This window comes from Odontesthes bonariensis, chromosome 21 (assembly GCF_027942865.1).
Source record: "Odontesthes bonariensis isolate fOdoBon6 chromosome 21, fOdoBon6.hap1, whole genome shotgun sequence".
Lineage (NCBI taxonomy): Eukaryota > Metazoa > Chordata > Actinopteri > Atheriniformes > Atherinopsidae > Odontesthes > Odontesthes bonariensis.
The window spans coordinates 15,496,911-15,520,747 of record NC_134526.1 but is presented as its reverse complement, the minus strand read 5'-3'; the positions used below and the strand labels follow the sequence as shown (position 1 = coordinate 15,520,747).

At 40.6% G+C, this 23,837-nt stretch overlaps 1 protein-coding gene across 3 annotated transcripts in view; it reads right to left on the bottom strand.

Moving 5' to 3' along the window:
* Positions 1-23,837, bottom strand: part of crebbpb (CREB binding lysine acetyltransferase b) — a 40,289-nt gene that overhangs the window by 15,354 nt on the left and 1,098 nt on the right. For 2 of the 3 annotated variants that reach the window (XM_075454672.1, XM_075454673.1), the window contains exons 2-8: positions 15,326-15,936; positions 6,604-6,771; positions 3,025-3,277; positions 1,719-1,832; positions 683-928; positions 465-564; positions 104-241 (exon numbers count right to left, since the gene is read on the bottom strand). In XM_075454672.1, the coding sequence (XP_075310787.1) occupies positions 104-241; positions 465-564; positions 683-928; positions 1,719-1,832; positions 3,025-3,277; positions 6,604-6,771; positions 15,326-15,936 (1,630 nt within the window). Of the gene's footprint in view, positions 1-103; positions 242-464; positions 565-682; positions 929-1,718; positions 1,833-3,024; positions 3,278-6,603; positions 6,772-15,325; positions 15,937-16,610; positions 16,680-23,837 lie in introns of those variants that run through there. The other variant, XM_075454674.1, reaches the window with a different exon arrangement.

Here is a 23,837-nt window from a genome sequence, read left to right as displayed (position 1 = left end):
CACAACTAGGGTATATATATATATATATATATATATATATATATATATATATATATATATATATAAATAAAAAAAAACACTGTTGCTTCATTGTTGGACTTACAGTTTGTGCACCAGGTGGGTGCGCAGGTCCTGAGTGACGTGTTCATGCCAGGCCTTCCTCACACCTGAAGCAGACAGAGGGGTAGCAGCGGGCAGGTTTCCAATGCCTCCGACTACTGACCCATCTGGCATCAGCTGACTGCAAAACACACACAATTTGATCATGGTTTGTAATTTGCACGATGGAAATAGGACGCCTTCCAGACACATTTTACTCAGGAGACAGAGGAGTAATGAGGATAATGAAATTACCAGCATCAATCACTGGCTACGGAGCTACACATTTATCTGGTAGTGCAGGTGAAGTAGGGAATTGCTTTTCAGAAAAGTTTTGGTAATGTAGAGAGGATGAGAAGTCCTACTTATTAAGTGTTGAGGGCAGAGATGAGTCAGAGAGCAAGCCAGTCTGGTCTGATGAAGCGGTGCCCATGCCTCCTCCCATCTGGTTCATTTGATTAGTGCCTGAAGAATACAAATAATTTACAGGATTTTATATACATGGTATGGTGACAATTCACTATTCTGCATGCACTTGTGCATAAACTACAAGAAAGGCAGATAGGACGTTTTCATTCCATACCTAGAGGGTTCATATTCCGTAGCTGCTGGTGCTGGGGGCCTTGGGAGTTTTGCTGATTTGGACCCTGACCCTGGACCTGTGCAGGAGACTGGTTCCCGTATGGGAGGCCCAGGGCTGCATAGGCCCTCTGCATGGAGCTAGGGTCAATGTGTGAGGCAGCACTATTGATGGCTGTGGCACTGGGCTGGCCAGGTCCCACTGTATTGATGGCATTCTGTAGGCCAGCTCCAGGTGAACTTAACATAGCTAGAGGGAGAGGATGAGAAATAACTAAGTGACTTGGCAACGGTGCATAAATTCATCAATAATCAACAAGCAATAATTGAGGAAAATGTGTTGCTTCTTTTGCTTGTGTATGCTCTGTAATTACACAAAAAAATATCTGTAAATAATTTCAATTTGTGTAACTATTAAGACTAAAAATTAAACACATCAACATGAAAAATTAATAAAATTCTAAGAGAGAAAAAATATATTTTTTTAAAAATTAAAAAGATAAAATTGAAGCAGAAAAACATCGTAGCGGGACATTTTCTTCTTGCGCCTCCATCTAGAATCTCTGTGCTCCTTGCCGTGTTGATTGCTGACAGGGAGCATGCTGCCTCTGTGGGGGATTTAAATGCGTCATTGGGCCTTTTAACCAATTAGAGAGCATGCCGTCCTAAGACCCTGCCCCCACTAATAGCAGAGCCACCTAGCCCTTCCCCCAGGTGTCACATTACCGGCCCAGCCTTTCTAGAGGAATCCTCTCACTGTTCAAGCTCTCAGCCAGCGAGCCAGCACAGAGATGCAGCAGGAAAAACACAACCTGCAGGTGGCACCACTTCATACACACACTTCCTTAAGGCTTGCTGCTATGTCATGGCTGAGGAGTTTACACGGATACGACCATGTTTTCAAATAACTACAACCATGCAGATACTGAGCATCCATCAGGTATTATACATCATCGCCTTCTAGGTTTAATCATAAGTCTTTTCATATGGATTTTACAATAAATAAGATGAAAAGGATGAGGGCTGCTGGAGTAACTCACGCTGCTGATTCCTCTTGTCACTTGCATTCTTCAAAGGCAAGCAGACAGGACAGTCATGCCGCGTACAGTTCTTCCAGTGTGAGATGATCTGTCTGGATGATGCACAGTGAGCCACTGGAGAAAAATAAAAAGGCAAACAACACACAGAATGAGGTGTGGTGACCAGGAATTCAACAGTGTCTGACACTTTGAAATAAGCATGAGATAAACTTGAAGCTTAAAACACATGCACCACAATGTTGGCAAGTGAAATGGGCACCGACTCAAAGCACACTGTGAAAACAACTACGTAAAAGCAATCAGCGAGCATATTGTAAAACCATACATTAAGCCTTTCATTTTATTCTTGATATAGCTTACAACTCAAAGTTCAAAGTTCACAAGCCATGGGTGACTTCCTTTCTGCCAATAGCTGTCTGAGGGAAGCTGCTGCCTACCAGTGTAATGACGGCGTGTACTACAGCCATCATGACGGTAGTTCAAAAAGAGTAAATGCATGTTTGTTGATGCTGTCAGTCACTGGAGGTTAGCAAGTCAAGAGACTGTAAGAGTGGCTCTACTCAAGCAATAAACCGTAGTAGGAAATGAGGCCTTCCTACTTTACACTGAGCAAAACAAAGTAGCCTAACAGACAAATAAAAATCAACCTTCTGCATTTTCTTTAAAACAGTGGCTTAACATACAATAAAAGTCAGTAAGGCAATTCTTCCGTTTATTGTCAATTACAGACACAAATTTCCCATATCTCTCATAATTATTGCTCCAAACAGCCCCTCGTGTTATTTCAGTTCAGCCCAACTCTTGGGTCCTAATCATGTGTGTGCTCGGTGGCATTTTGTGTTTGTTGTCTTGAGTTTCACAAATTACTTCGAAGCCTAAACTTCCTTTGGAATAAAGATAAACAAAATATCTATCATCTACGTCCATCTAGTCGGTCTTTTGTCACATGCAGATCAATATAAAATGTTGCAAAGGACAATGATGGCAAGCATTTACAGCAGAAGGGAACAGATTTTCTACACATTGAACTGTGTTTCTTACATGTGAACCAAAAGGCACTGGGACGCACATCAAAGACCAGAATGACTGTTGCTCACGACAGACATTAAGGATTTCTTCCATCTGTCTGTGTATGTCCATTTTTCATGATGGTGCCATAAAAGCTCAGATGAGTTCAACTTTTGAGGGCATTATAATATCAAATTAACATTATCTTTTTAACCATTAAATAAAAAAATAAAGACTCATATATTTGGTCATTTGGATCAAAGTTAAGTTATCAAACTAAAAGAAAACTGTCACTCACCCTGGCAGGACTTGCCAGCCTGGCAGTGGGTCATGTGGTTGAGTACGTTCTTCATGGTGCGGCAGTGGGGCAGAGTACAGGCCCTCACCTCGCCATTGGCCTGCTCCCGCCGCTGGCACTTATGTGCGTGGAGCAGCAGGACCAGCTGCTGCTGAATGAGCTTTCGCTTCTCAGGGTCAGCCGTCGGGCCTCCCGATATGCCACCAGCCCCAGGGACCATACCCATAGACGTTACCTGTTGCTGCATCTGGGACTGCAATGCGTGACAACACCAAAGGGTTAGGTATAAATCAAGAGTATAATTTGTTGGTTTTCACTTTCAGGTTTTAAGTACAAATCCAAAGGGACTTCAAACTTGATTAATAACATTAACAGTTAAAAAAGTGAAGAAATGAAACTAAGATCAACATTAAAGTGACAAAATTTAAGAAAAGATTAAAAGTGATGCAAGCAGTAAAACTGATCAACTTGGAAGTCTATTCTAGCAAGTTACTGTAATGATACACATGATCCTCAGAAATGAAGGAACTGTCATTCTCCGACTTAATCGATTCCATTTAATTTACACCAGAGCTGAGGATTTGCTGCCCATACACAGAATTGCATGGCAGTGACCTCTTTTTACTTTGTGTGAATTTCACTTTGGACTTAACAGGTTGCATTAAATTCATCAGTGGAGTAGACGGCTTCAAACTATACAGTACTTTTAATCACATTTTCAGTCAAGTTGTATTCAGATAATGTGCAGGCAGTGCCAAGTTTAGCGTTCTGTGAGAACGACACAGGTTTAGTACCATGCCAGTTGACATGTTGTGTTTTTTTTCCCTTTCATTTCATTTATTTATTTTTTTAAAACCACTGCACAGGCAAACCACTGCAACACTGTGCATTAAACCTCTGAGCACACTGAATACACTACTAGTTTGATAAACTGGCTATAATCCTGATCGGGGCAGCCTTTACTCATACAAAGAGGGAAATCCCTTTGGAGTAATGCCACAGAAAAGGCAACAGCAGGAGCCGACAAACTCCAAATGTTTTTTCCACAGCTAAATGGGCCTCAGTGGCTTTAAGATGTATAAATCTATAGCAATTATATGGAATGCTATTATAATAGTAGCAGTCACAAAGCCCAGTTTCACACAACCAAGTAGAGAGCAGTGAGGCGATACAAGTATCAACACAAGTTTATCCACCACATGGAGAACAAACAGCACCACTCCGCACAAAAGAAAAAAAAAAAGTTTGCTTTCCAATCTTTTTGCAGTAAAGTCTTTATGGCCACGTCACCCACAAAACTAGAGAGCTAAAATGTGGTATTATGTCCCATTTTTCACGAGCGGATGCAATTTACTGAGGTGATAACAAAATGTCTGTGACATGCTTTGGACAAAATAACCTTTAATCGAGTGGATTAATTTAGAGCGTGGAGTGACCCATTTGACTCCAGTCCACCCCTCTCTTCTGCCAATTTTGAGATCTGTACAACCCAATAACCCTTGTAGCACTTTATTACTGTATTAGAGAGAATCTAGTAAATAATCTGAGAGCTCAGACCACACGCCAAAAGTACTGCCTGGCAATTTTATTCTCAAATAATTGCATTTCCCTCATCTGCATTTAAACCTTGGATAGCTGTTGGGCTACTGAGCCCAATGTTGGATTGCCCAAGCTGTGAGAACTTGCACTAGTGCTGGGCGGTAAACCGGTTCACACCAAATACCGGTTTATAATTTCGTTATGATATGAATTTTTAATATACCGCCATACCGGTGTATTTGATTACACAACGGGGGGAACACTGCGTCGCGTGACATTGTTTGAGATGGGACCCTTTTCAGTGTTGCGCTTCTAAACACGCATGTTTACTGTCTATGGGTGCGAGGTGCTAATAAGCACTTGCGTTACGCGAAGGTGAAGGTGGATAGGATAGACAAGGAAAGTTCCGAAATCGAAGCTGCAGAACTAGTAGAACATGCTGACACAGAAGAACTTGTGCCGTGTCTGTAGTTTGGAAGTTTTTTGGTTTAAAAAAATCCAACGTCGACCAAACAACCATTTTATGCAAGTGTTGTCGGGCTACAGTTGTCGCTGGAGGTGGCAACACGAGCAATTTGCTCCATCACCTTGGCATGTCTTAGAATATCAAGAATGCATGAAGTTAAGGTCAGCACCCGTCACATCAGCAGGTAACATGCGGAAAGCAAAAGAAAAGTCGAGCCAAATGTCACTTCAAGACGCGTTTGCTAGAGCTAGAACGTGAATCTACCTCATTTATTTGAATGTGAATACCTCATATTGATGCAAAAATATAATTATTGCAAGTTGCACTACTTTTTTGTATTGATTTTCATAAAAGATGTTTGAAATTTGCACAGTAAAAGTTCTGTATTTTGACTGCAATTGTGTTTGAGTTCCGATTCCTCACTTCATTAGAATCATGAGTAGCACTTCTTTGTAAACAGCATCATTTTGTGGGGCGTTATTCTATGACGGTAAAATAGACCATCCTAAGTTAATCTACTGCAGTAATTCTGTTCTCAATCTGTAGAAAATGCTGTGAACACCTAATTATGCATGAAAAAAAATACCGTGATATACCGTGAAACCGTGATACCGTGAAAAAATACCGTGATATGTATTTTTGGTCATACCGCCCAGTACTAACTTGCACTCCATAACATAACGGCCGGTTAATAAACTCTGGGCTTCCCGGTCACTCCATTTATCTGGGTTTTGTTTTTAGTATCCAACATAAAGAACATTTGCTTATACAGCCAATATTTCACCAATGTTTGTTTTTGTAACGGCAGTTACTGATGTTGTACTGATTCGACGTCAAATAGGAAATCTGAATTTTCAACTTCCAACTGGTAAATTTCTTTTTAAAAAGACCAATAAGAAGTCAAATTTCCTCGTTGGTATCCAAACTAGTAAACGGAGCATTATTAGCACACAAAGTTCTTATACTAATTATATATCCAATGATGGGATTTGATGTTAAAAGCCAAACAAAAAGCTGAGCAAAAGAGGTTTTTGTCCAGACCAAAAAGAATCCAGTGGACGTAGAACTAAAGCTTCTGCACCCAAACCTCATTGCTATGTAGCACCAACTCTTTGCTACGCCAGAACTTACGTCATGGTCAGAAGGCGGACAGACCTGCCAACCTTGAAAGAATTTTATGAGTACCACCCCATCCATTTTCATTTATATGGGGCCAAAAACAAAATGCCAGCATCGTGTTTTTCTGTTGGTAGTGACTTCAGGCATCAAAATATATGCTCTCGAGCACTGAAGGCCTTCCATGTTTCCCCTTTAACAAAACACAAGCAGCAATCCTGTGAGCTTTCACACAATCCTACCTGCAGACACCTGCAACTTGACTTGATACCAATGGAGGCTTTTTGACCACATGGTCCTAGGGACTTTCTGAGGGATATGGGTACGAGGGAAGAAGTCCCAGGGGTTTAAAAGCCTAATCCAGGTCCCAGCTTTTTTTGATTGTTTGTTTTTCCCCAATTACAGCAGAAACAAAAGTAGATCAACAGGTAAAAGTTTAGGTATGGACTGTCACTCACCATATTTGGCACACTCCCAGCTCCTTTCAGCTCAGCAGGAAACTGGGTCAGGTTGTTGGAAAGGGCAGTCTTGTTCTGGAGTTGTTGGGCGTTGACCCCTGCTGTCCCCATCTGCTGCACCCCACCCTGGCCATACTGCTGTCCAAATGGAGCACCTGACATTGCCATCTACAGTAAGCAAATAGGACAGAGGGTGGTCAGACGATAAATCTTGGTGTATATACCAGGGGCGTAGTCTAACCAAAATACAGTATTAAAAGAGAGAATTTTTTTCCCCAGAATATTAATTTCATCCAAATACAATCTGAAACTATTTGGATTTGAAAAATAGAAGAATAAATATGTAACGGCACGGTGGATAAGCTTGTGCGGAGTGCTGACAGTCCGGAAGGATGGGGGGTGGGTTTGAACTGATTGGCTATGGTAACTAAATAGTTTCATGTATCTACCTCCTAATCAGTAAACTTTTACCAGTGTGGGTTGGTCCCACCCCTTTCTCATGTACTTACCAGTAGAGGGTGTTCACTTATGTCACCGTTCTTTCTAGGAACGGTTTTAAACTTGGACTTTTATGTCCACCTCCACAATTAAAATGAAAGGGCAAGTGTGTCTTTCTTTTGACTGATACTGCGCACTGGGCATCAAAAGTTGCTCACAGCAAACTTCTGCACCACCCTTTGGAGGGAAACACGGTCATCATCATCATAGAGGTTGGTTTGCTCTCTAAAAAAACTAGCACTCAACTGACATAGAGATGGTGGGATTGAGAGCCGCAGCTCAGGCTAAGAGGCGCAGCTTGTGCCACATAATGTTGTGCAGTCGTTACCTCTTAAATCTGCTGAGAATGTGACAAACTGAACACTTTTTTTTTTGTTTGTTTGTTTTTTTAATTCTGCTTCCCCTTTCACTTGCCTAGTGTAGGGCTCCAGAATTTCACCAATTTTGAAGACGGTGCAACAAAAATGTATAACCACGAGTGAGTACAGTGCGATAGCTACATTGAGGCTCTCGTGCAGATTATCAAACGGAAAGAAAATTGAGACCCCCACCCCCCACGCCCCCCAGCACCATTAGAATCAAATAATATTCTACTTAGAATCAGACGAGGCACAAGCAGTTGACCTTGTGTTGACAACGGAAAAGACCTTCTCTTGCCTAAAGGACTGGCTCACACAGCTTCTGTGGCTGATATATCGAAAGGAACACCGTGTATCGCTGCTCTCTGTGTGGTCCAACATTTGGAAAGAAAACCAATTTGAGGATTTCACCGCAAACTTTAAACATAAAACTCAGCACAACAGCACGATTATGCAGGCAAAGAGTCAATGATGGAATGGTAGCAGATCTGCAAGACAGAAATGAAATCCTCGGCTCTAATAAAAACTAAATGAAAATAAAATTTATTCTCTACTACATTAAGAAGGAAGAGCTGCCACTGATGTCTTTGCAGTTATAGTATTGAGCTACAAACTATTCCAGGTTAACAACTTTTGAAAGTGAATCGGTTAGTCGAACTAATGAAATACAAAGTAGCCGCAAACATTTCAGAAACACTGTAATATAATTTCTAATAATCCTAATTCTCATTACATCATCCAGTCCCATTCCTGGCACCGTGTGCATGAGTCTGTCTGCTGCCGCTGCCTGCCTTTCTCTGTGGTGGCTAAAGCAGCAGCCTGCTCTGCTTCACAGACAGAGCAAGCCCTGCCCAGCATAGAGAAAAACGGTACGTGACACACGCAGAGAAAGACCAGCTTGCACAACAAATGAGCACTGCACTGCTGCCTGCCCCTCCCCCCTCCTCTGCACAGAAACCCACAGATGCCTGCCGCCTGCCTCTCATTCAACCTCTCACACATGGGTTCACCCACTTGATGATCTGCACTTATCACAAAGGAGTGGCGATGTGCAAAATGACAGCACTGCTGCAACCAAAATCCTTTGATGTTTTAGCTCTTCTTGGCACATTTCATTTTATTTTTCCAGTTTGATTGATGAACTTCAGAATTCCTCAGAAGTGTTCAGAACACAGAGTGCTGGCTACATTTACAGGACCAATAAAAGAAATCCTTTCATTTTCAAAATTTTCCAATGATTTTTGAGTCTCATCCTAACTATCCTTAAACCTCTTTACATTAATTTGCAAACTTGGAAACTTTCATTCTTCTGCCTACTTTTGAAGTGGACATGGCACGATCGTTTACGGACATTTAATTCTTAGTCTTGGATACTCCTACATTAGCTCTGCGCCCATCATAGCGTAAAACAATTTGTAATTATTCCAGAAGGAAGGAGAACTTTCTCTTGGGGGAAGCCGCTTACTGAGAACTAGAAGATTTCGGGGGAAATATCATCCGATTGGCCGAATTCCTAGAGGCTTGCCAAGGGGCGGAGGAGAGGATGTTGGCGACTCGAGAACACGCACTACTCGGGCTTACATCGGTCAAGAAGCGACAACTCGTAAACAAAGGATAACTTTGACGAATGCGATACATTTTTGAGCATGACAACATCTCAAATCCAGCTGTACAAGTTTAAGCCAGAATCGGATCCCGAATAGGACAGTGAACAACTCAACAAAGATTACAGCCAGACATCGATTTGATAAATATACTCATTACAAGCAATTGAACAACATTACAGAATACATCAGTCTTGTGATTCAGACTATTCTTTGGAATTTGTAATTACAGATTTTGGTTTTACATTGATAGTATTTACTTAATTACATGGGGAGAAAACTTGTACGGTTTTCCAAGTTTGTATGCACATTTGAGTGTTTACATGGCGTCATTTAACTTCGTTCAATAATCGTACTATACTTGGTTTATGTTGTGGTCATTATTAGTATACTTTTGATATTGACAGCATTAACAAACTCTATCAACATAGCAAAGAATATCCTCATGATAGTTTTTGGTCTATCGCCCAGCCCTAGAGGGAAGTGTAGCAAAGAGGCAAGAAGAAAACGTCTGCTCCAAGAACTAGAAAGGCTAATGTTGCTTACACACTCTTGTGACCAAGTTGCTACTTGCTGTTCTTTGTAACCAATATGTGAAGTACATACAGGGTGGTAAATGCAAACTAGTTGCATGGGAGTAACACCCGTGTCTCTCAGCAGTTATAGAAGCAACATACTTTCGGCTGCCCCATGGACAAATGATCAATTACTTATTAAAACATGAGCCCCCTTGGCAGCCTTTTAACTCATCGTAACCATGTTTGCACTAAAATGCATTTGTACGTCTAATACCAAGGCAACACAGACATTTGAAACAGTCTCACTAACTGCTTGAGGTTCAAACTAGTGCCCTTTTAGTGTTGGAACAGCCTCCACTTTTAAATTCAGCCTCCCCGCAAAGCAAGTTTTGTACTGGGCCTTGTTCATAAAACTGTCATTCGTCAAGTGTAGCGAACAAATCCAAACGCTTTTGTGACTGAGCTGTTGGCCAAGAAAAACTAACTGCATCCACTGGTCCAAGATCGCTGGGTCTTTAGGGACGCTGAAAAGGGCCTACTTGCCCCCTCAAACAAAAACACATTTTCTGGAAACTCTCCAAAAAAAGAAGCACACTTATACCTCTTTTTGAGTTTTGGATGACATTTAAGGTTATAATACATCGTTTTAACACCGCAGATAAGAAACATGCAATGGTCCCTTTAAAAACTAACTGTACTTTTCCTATATGCACAAGCAGAAATGAAAAGTTGTCTTCTGCAACAACAAAGTAAGTAACTAATAATTTATCCTAGTGTTTGCCATAAAAATGAGTAGCTTTTACCCCCACTTACTTTAAGGGACATAAGTAATCCTGAAAAGAGCAAGTGAAGAAAGCGCAGTAAGTGTAAATAAAGGTGTAGTTGACTATTGAAAAGAAACTAGTCTCTGTCATGCAAAACCTTATTAATTAACTGTAAGAGTCCCCCCAACCCCAAACAATAGACAATTTGACAAGCATCTCAATGTGATGTACGGTATGTGTTTCCGTATTAAAAATAAATTTGACAGATAATAAAACTGTAGGCACATAAAGCAATTAGCCTTTAATCCATAGTCTATCAAAACAAAGCCGGGCATGAAGGTGTATGCATGTCTGTGGGAAAGGAGGGGCTTGTTTCATGTGGTGATGTCTGTTGCAATAACATTGGTGAGAACTAGCCTGCTGGTTTAATCTTGGCTTCCTGACAAACCACAAAGCCCTGCAACTCTCAGACAAGAGGAGAGACATTTTCTCACATTAAACACTTCAAAGTCTATGAAACAGAAAAAAAAAAACATGCAGCACCTTAAGCAAACTCCATCTCATTCACAAACACGGATCTCTACGCAGCAATTTAATGCGGAAACTCGCAGGTCTTTGCATAAAGTCATTGCCGGCGTTCATTTTCAGATCAGTGAGGTGCAAGAATGCTGTAATAACCCAGAGATTGTTTAGATGGCGACTGGAAACAGATAAATATTAGCGTAACCACCTTGACCTGTAGATCAGGCACAGAGAAATCAGATTTTTCTACCGGCCATTAAATGCATCACACGCGCCGCTACACATCCAGCCACAAGCTTGCATGTAAGCATCTCTTCGGCATGGAGGTTTTCAAGAGCGGAAAACACTTCTCCTTTTCTTTTAGACCCACACGTTTCCCAACCCGAACTTCTAATGCTGCGTGTACACCAAGAGCGACCTATGCTACCTGGTAGCGGAGGTCGCTGGAGAAGCTTCGCTTGAGAATTTGCTTTGGTAGCTTTCGTAGCTCGTGACGTCACATTTAGAATGTTCAATTTTTAAAGGCCCCGCGGCTGTGCAGCACCCCCGCGGAAAAAAACATGAGGAAAGTGAGGGCAGGGACACGAATAAACGTGTTGTTATTTACAATTTGTTATACAAGATATACATCACGTTACAAATTATGTAAAACTACATTAGGTACACCTGAGAAGAGCAGGAATAGCAGAGGCAGCTGTGAAAAAGAAACTAAATTCGAAATAAAATCCGAAATAAAACTTAATTGCAGTGAGAAAGGTATGCGTGGGGTTACTACACTATTGTATTGAAGCACTCGACACGGCAATTGCAACAGTCTCAGGATTAAACGACTATTGTTTGGATAGGAACTAAAGTTTACACGTCTGTTTCCGCGAACCCCGCGGATTGTCGGACCCCTACAATCTGTGGATTGTCATTGGTTTTCGCCGAAAAGCGTCATAGCTCATTACCATAATGTTAGCTTGAGTTTAATCGCTTGAATCCGCTCTGGTAGCGCAGTTCTCTTCGCCACTGGAGAATCCGCTCTGGTAGCCCAGGTAGCTCAACCTCCATAGAGAAATAATGATTCCGGCGCTCAGGTAGCGTAGGTCGCTCTTGGTGTACACGCAGCATAATGGAGGCTCCAAGAGAGATTGCAAAAATGCACCGATAAAGAGAAAAGTGATCCATTTTACTTGTCTGTAAAACAGCCGGCAGCTCACTCAGCCCGTTTTTTCGAGGCTAGTCCAGTCAAAAAAAACCTCATAAACTATCTTAATAATCCCTGAAAAGCATTGTCGTTGGACAGTGTGGTCCAACACTACTTGCTTCATGCTGTCGTAGCTTGCGGCCTCATTCCCTGCAAGGATATTCTGTGCGTAGCCCTCAGTGAGTTAAGGATATATGCGCTGCTACTGGCAATGGAAAAGGATTTAATCACCTTTTTGCAAATGTACTCATTACCCAGACATAGACACCAATTTAGATTCAATGGTATTTTAATGGTATCAACAATGAAAGAAATAAGGCCATTAAAAGAAAAAGGTCACGGCATTTCAAACGCAAGTACCTTGCTGCTGCATTCCACGGATTTTACTATTTTGAACTAAGGTTCTCATTTACAAAAGTACAAATACTGAAAAAAATTCAATGGCCAACAATCTGGTGCATATTACAACCCTGCCTCTCGCCCTATGACAGCTGGTTTAGGCTCTAGGCTCTCACGACCCTAAATTGGATTAAGCAGGTATATATTTAAAATGGATGGATGGATGTTTTATTACAATCACACAGTTGAGTTTTCAATCAAAAAAACTTACATAAAATTTTATGAATGCTGTCAATTACAGTACTTGGAAAGAGAATTCGAATGGGCAGTGAAAAAACAACAAAAATATCAGAATCAACTAAGAAAATTGTAATGCGAGCTTCTGTAATAATCACTGATTTTACAATATGATATTACAATGCTGTAATCAAAAACATTTCTAATAAAAAATACATACATCACAGGAAGGGGTGTGCGAGAAAACCATCTTAAAGTTAAATTGAAATTAATTTATATCAGTCTCTATGGTCAAGGTTCCTACAGGTTTCTTCAAGTCAAATTTAAGTCTTTTTAAGACCTTTTTAAGACCATTTATAAAAAAATAATACCTATTTCACAGACCTACCGGCAAAGAAAAACTTTTTTTTTTTTTTTTTTTTTTTTTTTAAATTTGTTCATTTATTTCTCAAACAAATGAAAGTGTGGACTGTGTAAAGCATTGATGAAACATTGCAGCATAGTAGTAGTAAACGCTACAACACCACAGCACAGACAACAAGCCAAACAGAGGTGTGAAAAATCAAAGAAAATTTCAGCAGACCACAAAAAAGTTTAACTGACACAGCTAAGTTGTTTTTTAACATTGGTTATGTTAGCTAGCTACTTATTCCATGCTGGGAATATGGGGAGTAGAGAGAACTATAAATAATGAAAATCAACTAAAAAATTTGTCGTTTCGTTGAGGCTCTCATCGAACATAAGAACGGACGGTGATTTATTTACCTTGGACACCAGTTCCTCTTTAATATACACAGCTAAACCAAACTTGGCTATGTACGCCGTTTTGTCGGGACCACAAGTAATTGTGGCAGCGATGTCGGAATCGGGGAACATGCATTTAAACAACTCTGAAATACCCTCGTTTCTATTATATGAATGGTGTTTGGCGATTGTGTTAAGAGTCCACAACACCTCTGCTTTCATGGTTGGTGTGGACCCAAAAGCTGTTTGCAGATCTACTCACAGTTAACGTGTCTGCTAGCTCAGATACATTAATAGCTAACTGGCTAGCGTTGGCCGGTTGAAACACCCCGGCGATGGAAGGAGTTTGATCCTTCGCTTTGATATTTTTCATGTGCTTGAAGGACTTGGCGTGAGACTCTACGACATTTCCCCATAATCTCAGCAAGAAATGGGAAGCAAGGAAACGCAAACAAATGTTGAAAAACAACATGACGGCGTAAGTTAAACTTTCTTGTTTTCTGCTGAGATTTGCCTTGATTTTTCACGCTTCTGCTTGGCTTGTTGCTGTGGTCTGTGTCAGTGCTGTAGCAATGTGATCGGACCCGGGGCGGAGCGGTAGCGTTCTCGATGATTGGTTCCGCCACTCTTCATTTAGGCTACGTTAGTTAGGCTTTTCAAAATAATAGTAGCCTAGTTGACAAATGAAACGTTCGAGGAGAATGCGATACGGAGAAGTTACTGCACAAATTTTAAGACCCAGATATCAAAATTCAAGACTTTTTCAAGTCTTTTTAAGGTATTATTTCCAAATTCATAAATTCAATGCTTTTAAGACTTTTTAAGACCCCGCGGGAACCCTGTATGGTAGTCATTACACGTTTTAAATCGATCCATTGATAGAGCAACCAGTCCTCTCCTGCCGATCAGAGCCGCCCCAACTGAGAATGACCAATGCGTGTTCCTACCAAGCATGTTCACTCTCGGCTAATGGGTAATTATTCAATTTGCAAATTTTCCTTATCCTAAACGACAATGGGCCTCATGCAACAACCGTTCGTATGCACAGATTTGTTTTAAAATCGTGCGTACGAGGGATTTAAGAAAATTTACGCATTCACCAATTTGTTCGTATTTTACGTTTTCTTTCAAGTACGAACAGAATTTACGAGTGATCCAGACCTGTCGCAGGAGTTTCGTAAAATAGTCCGCTGTTGTTCCAATCAAGTTTGCTTGACTAATGGATTGTATATTTAATTACTTTGAAGTAAACATAAATCAGGGTCCCTACACTTTTTCACCAACTTTTTTCCATGACTTTTCCATGACTTTTCCAAAACCTTTTACTTAATTTCCATGACCAAAAGACCAATGACCAATCGCGCTGGTGGGCATGTTATATACATAGCCTATATTATACATATATATTATATATATATATATATTTACGTATACTATAGGCTATGCTTTACTATAGGCTATACGCTGCCGTTATACTATGTTATACTACATTAATTATATTCACTTTTTTATTTATATTATTCACTTGCCTTGTGTAGGCCTTGAGTCAGAGATGAAAATGAATAGGCCTATAGGAAATTAGGTCGTGAAATCATCATGAAGACAAATTTGTATTTATATCAACATACGTATATTGTGGAGATAGATATAAACAGGGTTCATACACTATTTCATCGGGTTCTCCACTTCCTAAAAATACACAAATTAGGGGAACATTACGGATTATGTGTGTTGGTTTACTGCCAAGAACCAAAACAAATTTTCCATTTCTTCAAATGTGAAGAACTGCAGCCAAAACTTCACATTCAAACCTTTAAAAGCATTTCCATTCTAGTGTCTTCAGATGTGCAGTAGTATCTCATGTGTTCCAGTTTGATGCTGATCTTGTGTTTATATGAACAAATAACTGATCATTTATCTACGAATCAAACATCATTTTAAACCTCACCTTATTCATGTCTCCAGCTTGCTGAACATTCAGCGTGTTGTGGGCCATCTGTGGTCCTCCTTGGGTTAGAGTCTCTGCCAGCACACTGCTTCCAACACCAGGTCCAGCACCTACTTGGGTCCCCTGCATGCCTTGGCCTTGGTACTGCATGCCAGGCCCAGGTCTCCCCCGGCCTGCTGGTCCCATAGCTCCATTCATGACCTGCCCTGTCTGGCCCATGACACCATGACCCTGCCCACTGTTCAACATGGCCTGGTTAAAGCTCATGCCTGTGCTTCCATTGCCTTGTCCACCTGAGGCACCCCCTTTCTGGCCCTGGGGAGACTGGTGATTAGGGGTACCCTGTCCTAATGGACCTTGACCCAGTACAGCACCAAGCTGGCTCCCTACCATGCCTCCCTGTTGGGGGCCACCTCCCAAAATGGAAGAGCTTCCTGGTCGCAGGAGCTCAGATAGCTGCTTGTGTTTGGCAGCAGCATCAGGAACGACTGAGTTGAGACCAAGGCCCACTCCACCTGGGCCACCAGTGGAAGGCATTCCCATTCCCAAGTCTCCATTGGGGATGAGCTCATCTGGAAGGTCATTTTCCAGGTCAAACAGAGACACAAAATCTGAAAAGAGAGAGAAGAAAATAAGAATTAATAGCATGTTCAATTGCCTGTTTAACATGTAGTGCTGTATGAGACCCACAAAGCTGCTGGGCATGCAGGACCATATGATTTTGATCAAATGTTACATTTATTCAGAGAGCAAATAGGCTGAACAATAACATCAGGCATATATCAGAATTCCAATTGTTTTTCCACAGAATTTCCACACAGCAAACTTGTTGACTCTTTAGAGCAGCCATATTGTGCGGCTTGACATACAAAAAGAGAAATAGAAATGAGGTGGACTTAGTGACTCCTAGACCAATAATGACAGACTCCTTGAGATCGGATCGGGACACACCTAACCTGCAGCAATCGATTTAGACTTCTTGTGGACATTTTCTTGCCAGCCACCCAGCAAAATCTCCAGAATATCACAGAGTGAAAGAACGTGTAGTCGCTCATTTTCTGGCGCATTTAAAGTGACTGTGCAAGTGAGCAAGTGTGTGTGCGCTGGTAAGAATGTCTACTTGAGACGTTTTTCTCCAGATCTATATGTTGCGTTCCACTCACTTGTTATTGTGTATACATTCAAAGACATGTGGTATGGGTATCAAACACAAACAGTTTTTTAAGAACCTTATTCCCCATTCCTGACGTGCTGTTAACTAAACACAGCAATTTCCACAACTTACTTGCATGTGACAAAGTCCGGACCCAATTGTCCTTTCATACCCTGGAAATCTCTGATGTTCATGGGTGTAGGGGCTTTAGTCTAGATATGCAGAAAAAGCTTTTGAAAACAACTTCCATTCACACTTCCTGGCTGGGATTATCATACAAAAATAGAGACTGGTAGTTCAGGCAGAAAAGTCAATGTATGTTAATGTTTAATAATAAAGTTTAATTAAAAGCTTTGTAACTCAACTGGCTTTAGTTGACATTGTACAAAACATAGTATCCCTTATCATATCCTTAAATACGGATACTCAACACACAATATCATTAAAAGAACACCGATTCCAAATCACGTGTGTCTGCCAAGATGTCTCGTGTGAGCACATAAGTGTGCTCGTGTTTGAGGCAAAAAAACGACAGCCACACCCTGGCACACACCTAGCTTAATGTACACTGATTTATTGACAAAAAGAAATCCGACCTGTTTCTCAATGATATATGGCGGCAATTAGAGAGAGCATTAATGTCACAGTCTCCGCTTTAAAACAGAGGGACCAAAAAAATTACAACCAAGTAAAAAAGCTGGCTGAGAAGGAGAATATGTCTTCGGTATGATGACTTCTCTAAATGGTTAATATATGGCTTAAATTTAGTTATTATATAATAAAGATATGATGAGCATGCCCAGTATCAGGGAATTAGTAGTTTAGTAGTGACCACAGAAGTATCCAACAGAGAACTTAATTTTCGTAATAACCTTCGAAAATGGTATTGTTGCAAAAGAGTTTTACGCAGTCAGCCGGATCTTTTCTGTGCCATCTTTTAAAAGACTCACATTACTGTACATACTATATGTTACATATAAGTAAGTTGCCTCATTAGTCCACAATCAATTGTAATGGTCAGGTCCACAAGCAGTGGTGTAACGGCGCAGGATATGCACGGGTAATATGGAGCGCAGCCACTTATTTTTCAGTCATCACAGTAAACTAAAGTATCCGAAACTATCCACCACCATTGTGCAGTCGTCCACAAGCAGAACCAGGTCAAACAGATAAGAGGAAAAATTAATAAATAAACATGATCATCAGCAGAAGTTTGGCAGGCTGGGATTCTGTAACAGGACCGTCCTCACACCGCCTATAAAGACTTCGTCACACATGCACTTCAGCTGTGAAATTGAACTGAACATTCAACAAAGATGCAAGCCAGAACGCAAATGTCAGAATCAGGCAGAACATGACATCGTGCAGACTACACTGCCAACCCCTGTGCATCTGATTGGACTCCATGTGTGAATCGAGCCCAAGTGTGGACACTTCAAGACAAGCATTGTGCGTGCTGATGACATTTGCTACGTTATTTTGATCTCGTGGCTTGCATTTTAGTTTCTACTCTTTCCTCAATATTATAAATATATTCTATTAAAGTATTAGTAAATGCAGAAAAATCATTAAAAACAAGTCGGTAGAGAAGACATCCTTACAACGACACTGCAACTTTTTGCGCCGAATCTTGCCTTCTGTTTGCTCTACCCAGAGGCCACTCAGCAGGTGACTGCGCTTTAAGATAGGAAGACAGGAGGTTCACCGTCTACTAAGTATATTTGTAAAAAGATAGCGGATACTATCTGGCCCTGAATTTCCAACAATATCCATATTTCATTTGTGAAAACAACTAAAAATAATGACTGTCAGGAAACATTTGGCTGTATGTTAATGTAAACTGTAGGAAGGATTATAATCTAAGCCTTAAATGTAAATGTGATACATATTCTAGCCCAGGTCCTCAACCAGAGGCCCGGTAGCCCGAGAGTTCGACTTAGCATCTTAGGTGTCCTCAGGACTGCCCCACAACATTCAAAACTGAAGAAACGAGTGGGGAACTGCCTTCCACACAACTGATTGGCAACAAATTTGTAAAAAATTTTATATGGTGTTTTATAAGAAGAACTGTGATGACTTCAAGATGTGCAAAATCAGTAGCAGGCAACACATGCGAGGCTGAGGCAGCACTCATTAGTTGCACCATGTCAATGAAAACCACAACCACTCAGAGAAATGGACAAGAACATTTTTGGGAGAAAAGGCTATTGAATGGGATGGTGAACACTCCCGACCCCACATCTTGAAGAAAGACACTTCAGTAACATCAACTGCCCCCTTTTGACCAAAGCTCTGGGCTAGAGCCAGTTCGAAGTTGGTTCCACTGGTTCCAGGTTGGTATTCTGGATTTCTGAGGGGGAACACATCTTCATGAGCAACAGATTAAGTATTTGTCTCGTTTCCCCAGCAAGCAGATGTCCTAATATCACAAGGTTCTCTGCAGCACCAACCGGTGTTTCCAAACATTAACCAGTATTCATGAAGGGCAACACACATGGGAGTAATGCGTTTCAAGTGGGTTTATTTTGAGCTTGAGCTCACCAGTTAGCTTAATATAACACTTGATGGAGGAAACCTGCCTTCAATCTCGCATTTAAGTTAAAGTATTATTCTCTTAAGTTCAACCTTGTTTAAGTCCAATATTATAAGTTTCTAGGCTAATCAGTCTGGTTGGTAAAGCCATCTCGATTTTGATCTCCTACAAAACTAAACAGACATAATCATCAGATATTTAAAATGCGTGTTCCACCAATGCGACACACAGCTAAGGTAAATCAAGGCTTTACAGTTGATCACGAGTCTGTATGTGCCAATCACCAAGATGAAGTTTGGACAAATGCTGTAGAGTTGTGTCTGCGCCACAAAGCAACACAAATAACTTATTGAACCATCTGAAAACACACTACAACTTGCAGTATGACGAATGCACGTTGTAGCTAAGGAAAAAGCACAATGGCTGTTGACATGAATGGTCCAACATAAACGAACACCATATTTTTTTCCAAGATGTTTAAATTATTTAAATACATTGTGAAAGTCGAAGCAGTGCCCCGTTTATTTTTTTTGGTATTTTGTACATATTTTTCTTCAACGAGATGGACTGAATTTGTTGAAAGAGGATTACCAGTTTTATTTTGTCAAGTAAATGTCAAGTATATGGATCTGAAAAGCAGTGTTATGTTTACAAAAAAGTGTAAAGAAATAAAATTTCCCCACGAAGATTTGTGAAAAATCGTGATCTCAATATTGATGAAAATGATCCCGATCATTTTTTTGGCCATAATCATGGAGCCCTACCAATTTAAACAAGGCATGTATGCTGTATACCTCAGCAGAAACATTAGCTAGCAGATGCAGAGTTTTGTCTGCCAGGGTTTGTCCATTGTCGTGAAAAACACAATTCTAACACCTAGCTGCGTCGAAAGTGTTCGAAAGCTGCTGAAAGAATGCTCAGCCAGGGGGCGGTTCTCAAAAACACAAATCTCACATTTGAAGGACAAAACCTGCAGGCGGATCATTAAGGTTGGCAAACAGCTGCCACTTGCCGATGGTACCGACAAGCCTTCTTGGCCACACAAATAAAAACAACCCAGACACTGACCTGTGGCCATGGGTGCAAACACATACTGACATGACACTGAGGCACCATTTAAAACAAACTGCCACATGTAAAAATAAACATCAAAGAATGCTAATCTGTGCCTGGGAGCAACGGCTCTGTGTGCAGTGGGGTGAATGTGGCAAAAGGATATCTTTCTATCTGCCCTACTGCCAATAATGGAAATGAGAAAAAAAAAACTAATTTGACTATCTATACCCACTGATTCAAGTACACCACTTGAGTTAATAATTAACCATATTGACTAATCTTAGCAGTAGCTACATTTCTTAATTAAGTCACAACTAGGTATTTCATGTTAAATGTGCATAATTGCACTCAAGTAGTTTCTTTTGGAAACTGTGTCCAAATGGATGCAGTTTGAACGCAGAATTGAGGATCTGACTCCTGGATAATCAATATGGACAATCAACTATGAATCACATAGCGATAACAATGCAAGTCTGCAGACAATTCATGACCATTATCCAACTGCTACTTGAAATCAGTGGAGATACTGTAACTGCACTAAGCTTTTGGACATAAACGCTCAACACAGATTAAGTTACTGCCTTCATACCCTTCAGTCCTACCATGGATTTCAAAGATAAAGGGTCTACTGGTGACACCAAAGTGGCTCACTGAATGAATGTGCGCGAGAGAACTAAAATAAACCCCAAAACAAAAACTGCTAGTTAAATTAAGCACCTACACGAGTCTTTATGTACTGAGGATAATATGTGAATGGTTGCTGTTGTCCAACCCCAAAACTACTTTTATCTTTATTAGATTATTCTGGGTTCTTTGAAAGATTTGTACGATCAACATTATTGTGGCATTTTAACAAACAGCTTTTAAATTTAATGAAAGCTGTACCCAACAAAGCGAAAATGGACTCTGCAGCGACGGCGCAGACATGTTTTCATTGCGGCCGCCTGTTCTCAACTAGGCGGCTAAACACTTCTTTGGCAGCAACAGATTCATTGAATATTCACTGATTTCAAGTTGCATCTGTGGTTTTATCTCTTGAAAGTGTTTGTCACTCTTCAAATACTGCCAGATACAGATTCAAATACAATTACATACACAATAGAAAAGCTTTTTTTCACGACTATATTCATAGCTAGAAACAATCAAATTAAGTTTTGTGGCTCATTACAATTTTAGTCGTGCTGTGTATGTGTAACTCAAGTTGCAACTGCGTAGTTTCATTAGGCTACATGGCACGGTGTGGCTCATTTCTTCTTTGGTTTTCTTTGTAGATAGCACCACATAATTGATACACTTATCCTTTTCAATACTACCCCAGTCGAGGTTCCTCACAAGCTAACACTATGCTATGACATGGAAGCATTGCAGAGTGCTGATTAGTCAAAGAGAGTAACCAACATAAATTGAAGATATCTTATTCGTGTTAATGAATCATATATTGTGCACGACTAATGAATACCATAAGCATTTTATTTTCCGCAAGTATGGATCTACAGACGGATCTTTTTCTTTCTTTTTTTCCCCATTGACTTAAGTTGAGCTCTGTCTCCCACGCATGAGTTCTGTGCATTCAGCTACTACTTCCAAAAGATATTCAAATTCTTCTTTTCAAAAAGCCTATTGCATTCAGAGCAATAGCTGATCTGTACTCCAAGTCACTTTGGACAACATAAATCAATAGGGTTTAATGAAAACACATGGGGAAGTTGCATGTCTTGTCCCTGTGCGATGATAATCAGCTGATCCTGCCCACATCGAGGGGGTACCGACTGCAGTGGAAAACTAAGCATGTAAGAGCCAAATCCAGTTGAGCCATACTGTGTTACAGGAAAGGACAATTACATCGTACCCGAGTTTTCACCGTATCTTGCACAAAAACTGCTGCGTTGTAACCCATACTCTTGGCTCCAAAGACGCCATGTTTGCTCATAATGAGCAACTTTGTGCTTGTTTTCATTGATTGAGATGCTGGTTTCCATCTCAAGATCTGGCAACACTGGCTCTGGCAGAGTTCAGTGCCGATTGGGGAATAAAAAAAATATACTTTTTTTTATTTATTTTTTTAGAGAAAGATACGCACTTTGGAGCCAAGGGGGAAACCTCGGTAAGCTGTGTTCCGTGTTTTGAGGAATATAGATATAATCAAGACTTTCCATGACCGCAGACTCTGCAGTTGTGCAACAGGACGAAATGAGGTTAAAGTCATTAATGAATGGGACATCCTATTAGCGACCCATATAAAGACCTCAATCTTAATATTGTCTTATTTTGATTAAAGTCATTTGTTAGAATACTGCTGAGCACGCACACACGGGAAATGTTTGTGTGAAATCATTTCAAACATTAGGCTATATACAGGGTCCAAAGTCCAGGTCTCTGGGTAATTCTAGAGCTCTGGCAAATCAGACGCTCTGGTGTCAAGTTTTAGGTGTTACCGTGCAGATCTTTTTATGGCATTCTGATCAGATACGTGGAATATCTCCACTCTTAGTGTGCGCCAATCATCTTTAAAAACGCACAATCCGTATGTTGTTAAAAGCAAACTTTTAGCTGGGTACTGTAATTTCATTGTCTGATACATCACTTGTTCACAGACAATGAGACTGTTAGCAAATACATACAAGTCAAGGTTTCTGCTGAGACATTTGCCAAATACATCCGTTACAAACACAGACGCCTGGCATACACTTGGAGGCCAATGGATGAAATCCAAGCAACATATTCACTACTGGAGGTACTCTATGTAAGATCTGTTGTTGCGTATTGAAGAAGAAAACAGTCGTCCAAAAAGAAAAACTTTTATTCATCTGATCAAAAACCCAAATATAGAAACATATTACACAAATCAAGAGGATGACATCACTTGGAGAGTACTAAACCTAAATAAACCTCACAGCACTTTAGCGTAAGGAAGAGGCATGCCGATTTTGCTCATTTACGTAGTCACACAGTGTATCATCTGTAAAACACAAGCTTATAAAATACTGTAATTTCCCCTTTCAACAGACAATGTTACCGCTGAAAGCTGCTCCGCAGGTTGGATAGGTCAAGACCCTAAGACTAGGTGTGTGATATTCAGCCTCATCATGAACACACATTTTCTCAACTCAAAAGTTATGTCATGCATATTTGCCCTCCCCCCCGCAAAAAAAACCCCAGAAGCAGAAAAGTTTTAACCAAAATTTCTGTTGACGTCTACGCCATCTTCCCACATAGCTTTGAATCTTAGCTTTTGTGTCGACGAAGGACTCATCTGTAAGTGTCAAGCTGACCGTCATTCTACCAAGCCTTACAGGTTCAAGTGCATGTGTTGAAGAGAGTCTACAGTGTGGATGTCAATGAGCAAGACAACAAATCCAATCCAACTCAACAAATGCAGAGGCAGCGTTTTTAAGCCAGCATTTCTTAGGGCTGAACAAAAAAAAGACACACACACGCGCACACACACACACACACACACACACACACACACACACACACACACACACACACACACACACACACACAGTGCAAACACAGTCTCTGGAGTGTTACAGAAGGTTTATGTACAACCATGTACCAAGAGGCTAGTAAAGGAATCAACTGATCACCAACACTCTAAGACTCCAGAGATAGTCTGTCAACATTTTACTCACCTGTATATCAGAGATGTGTCGACTTTTAACTTTTACTACATCATTCCTACAACTCTTGACAAATTAAGCAGGAATTCTGCATGTTGAGAAGTTGCAGTCATCTTGGAATAGATATCCAGTTTGAATTAGCTCTTT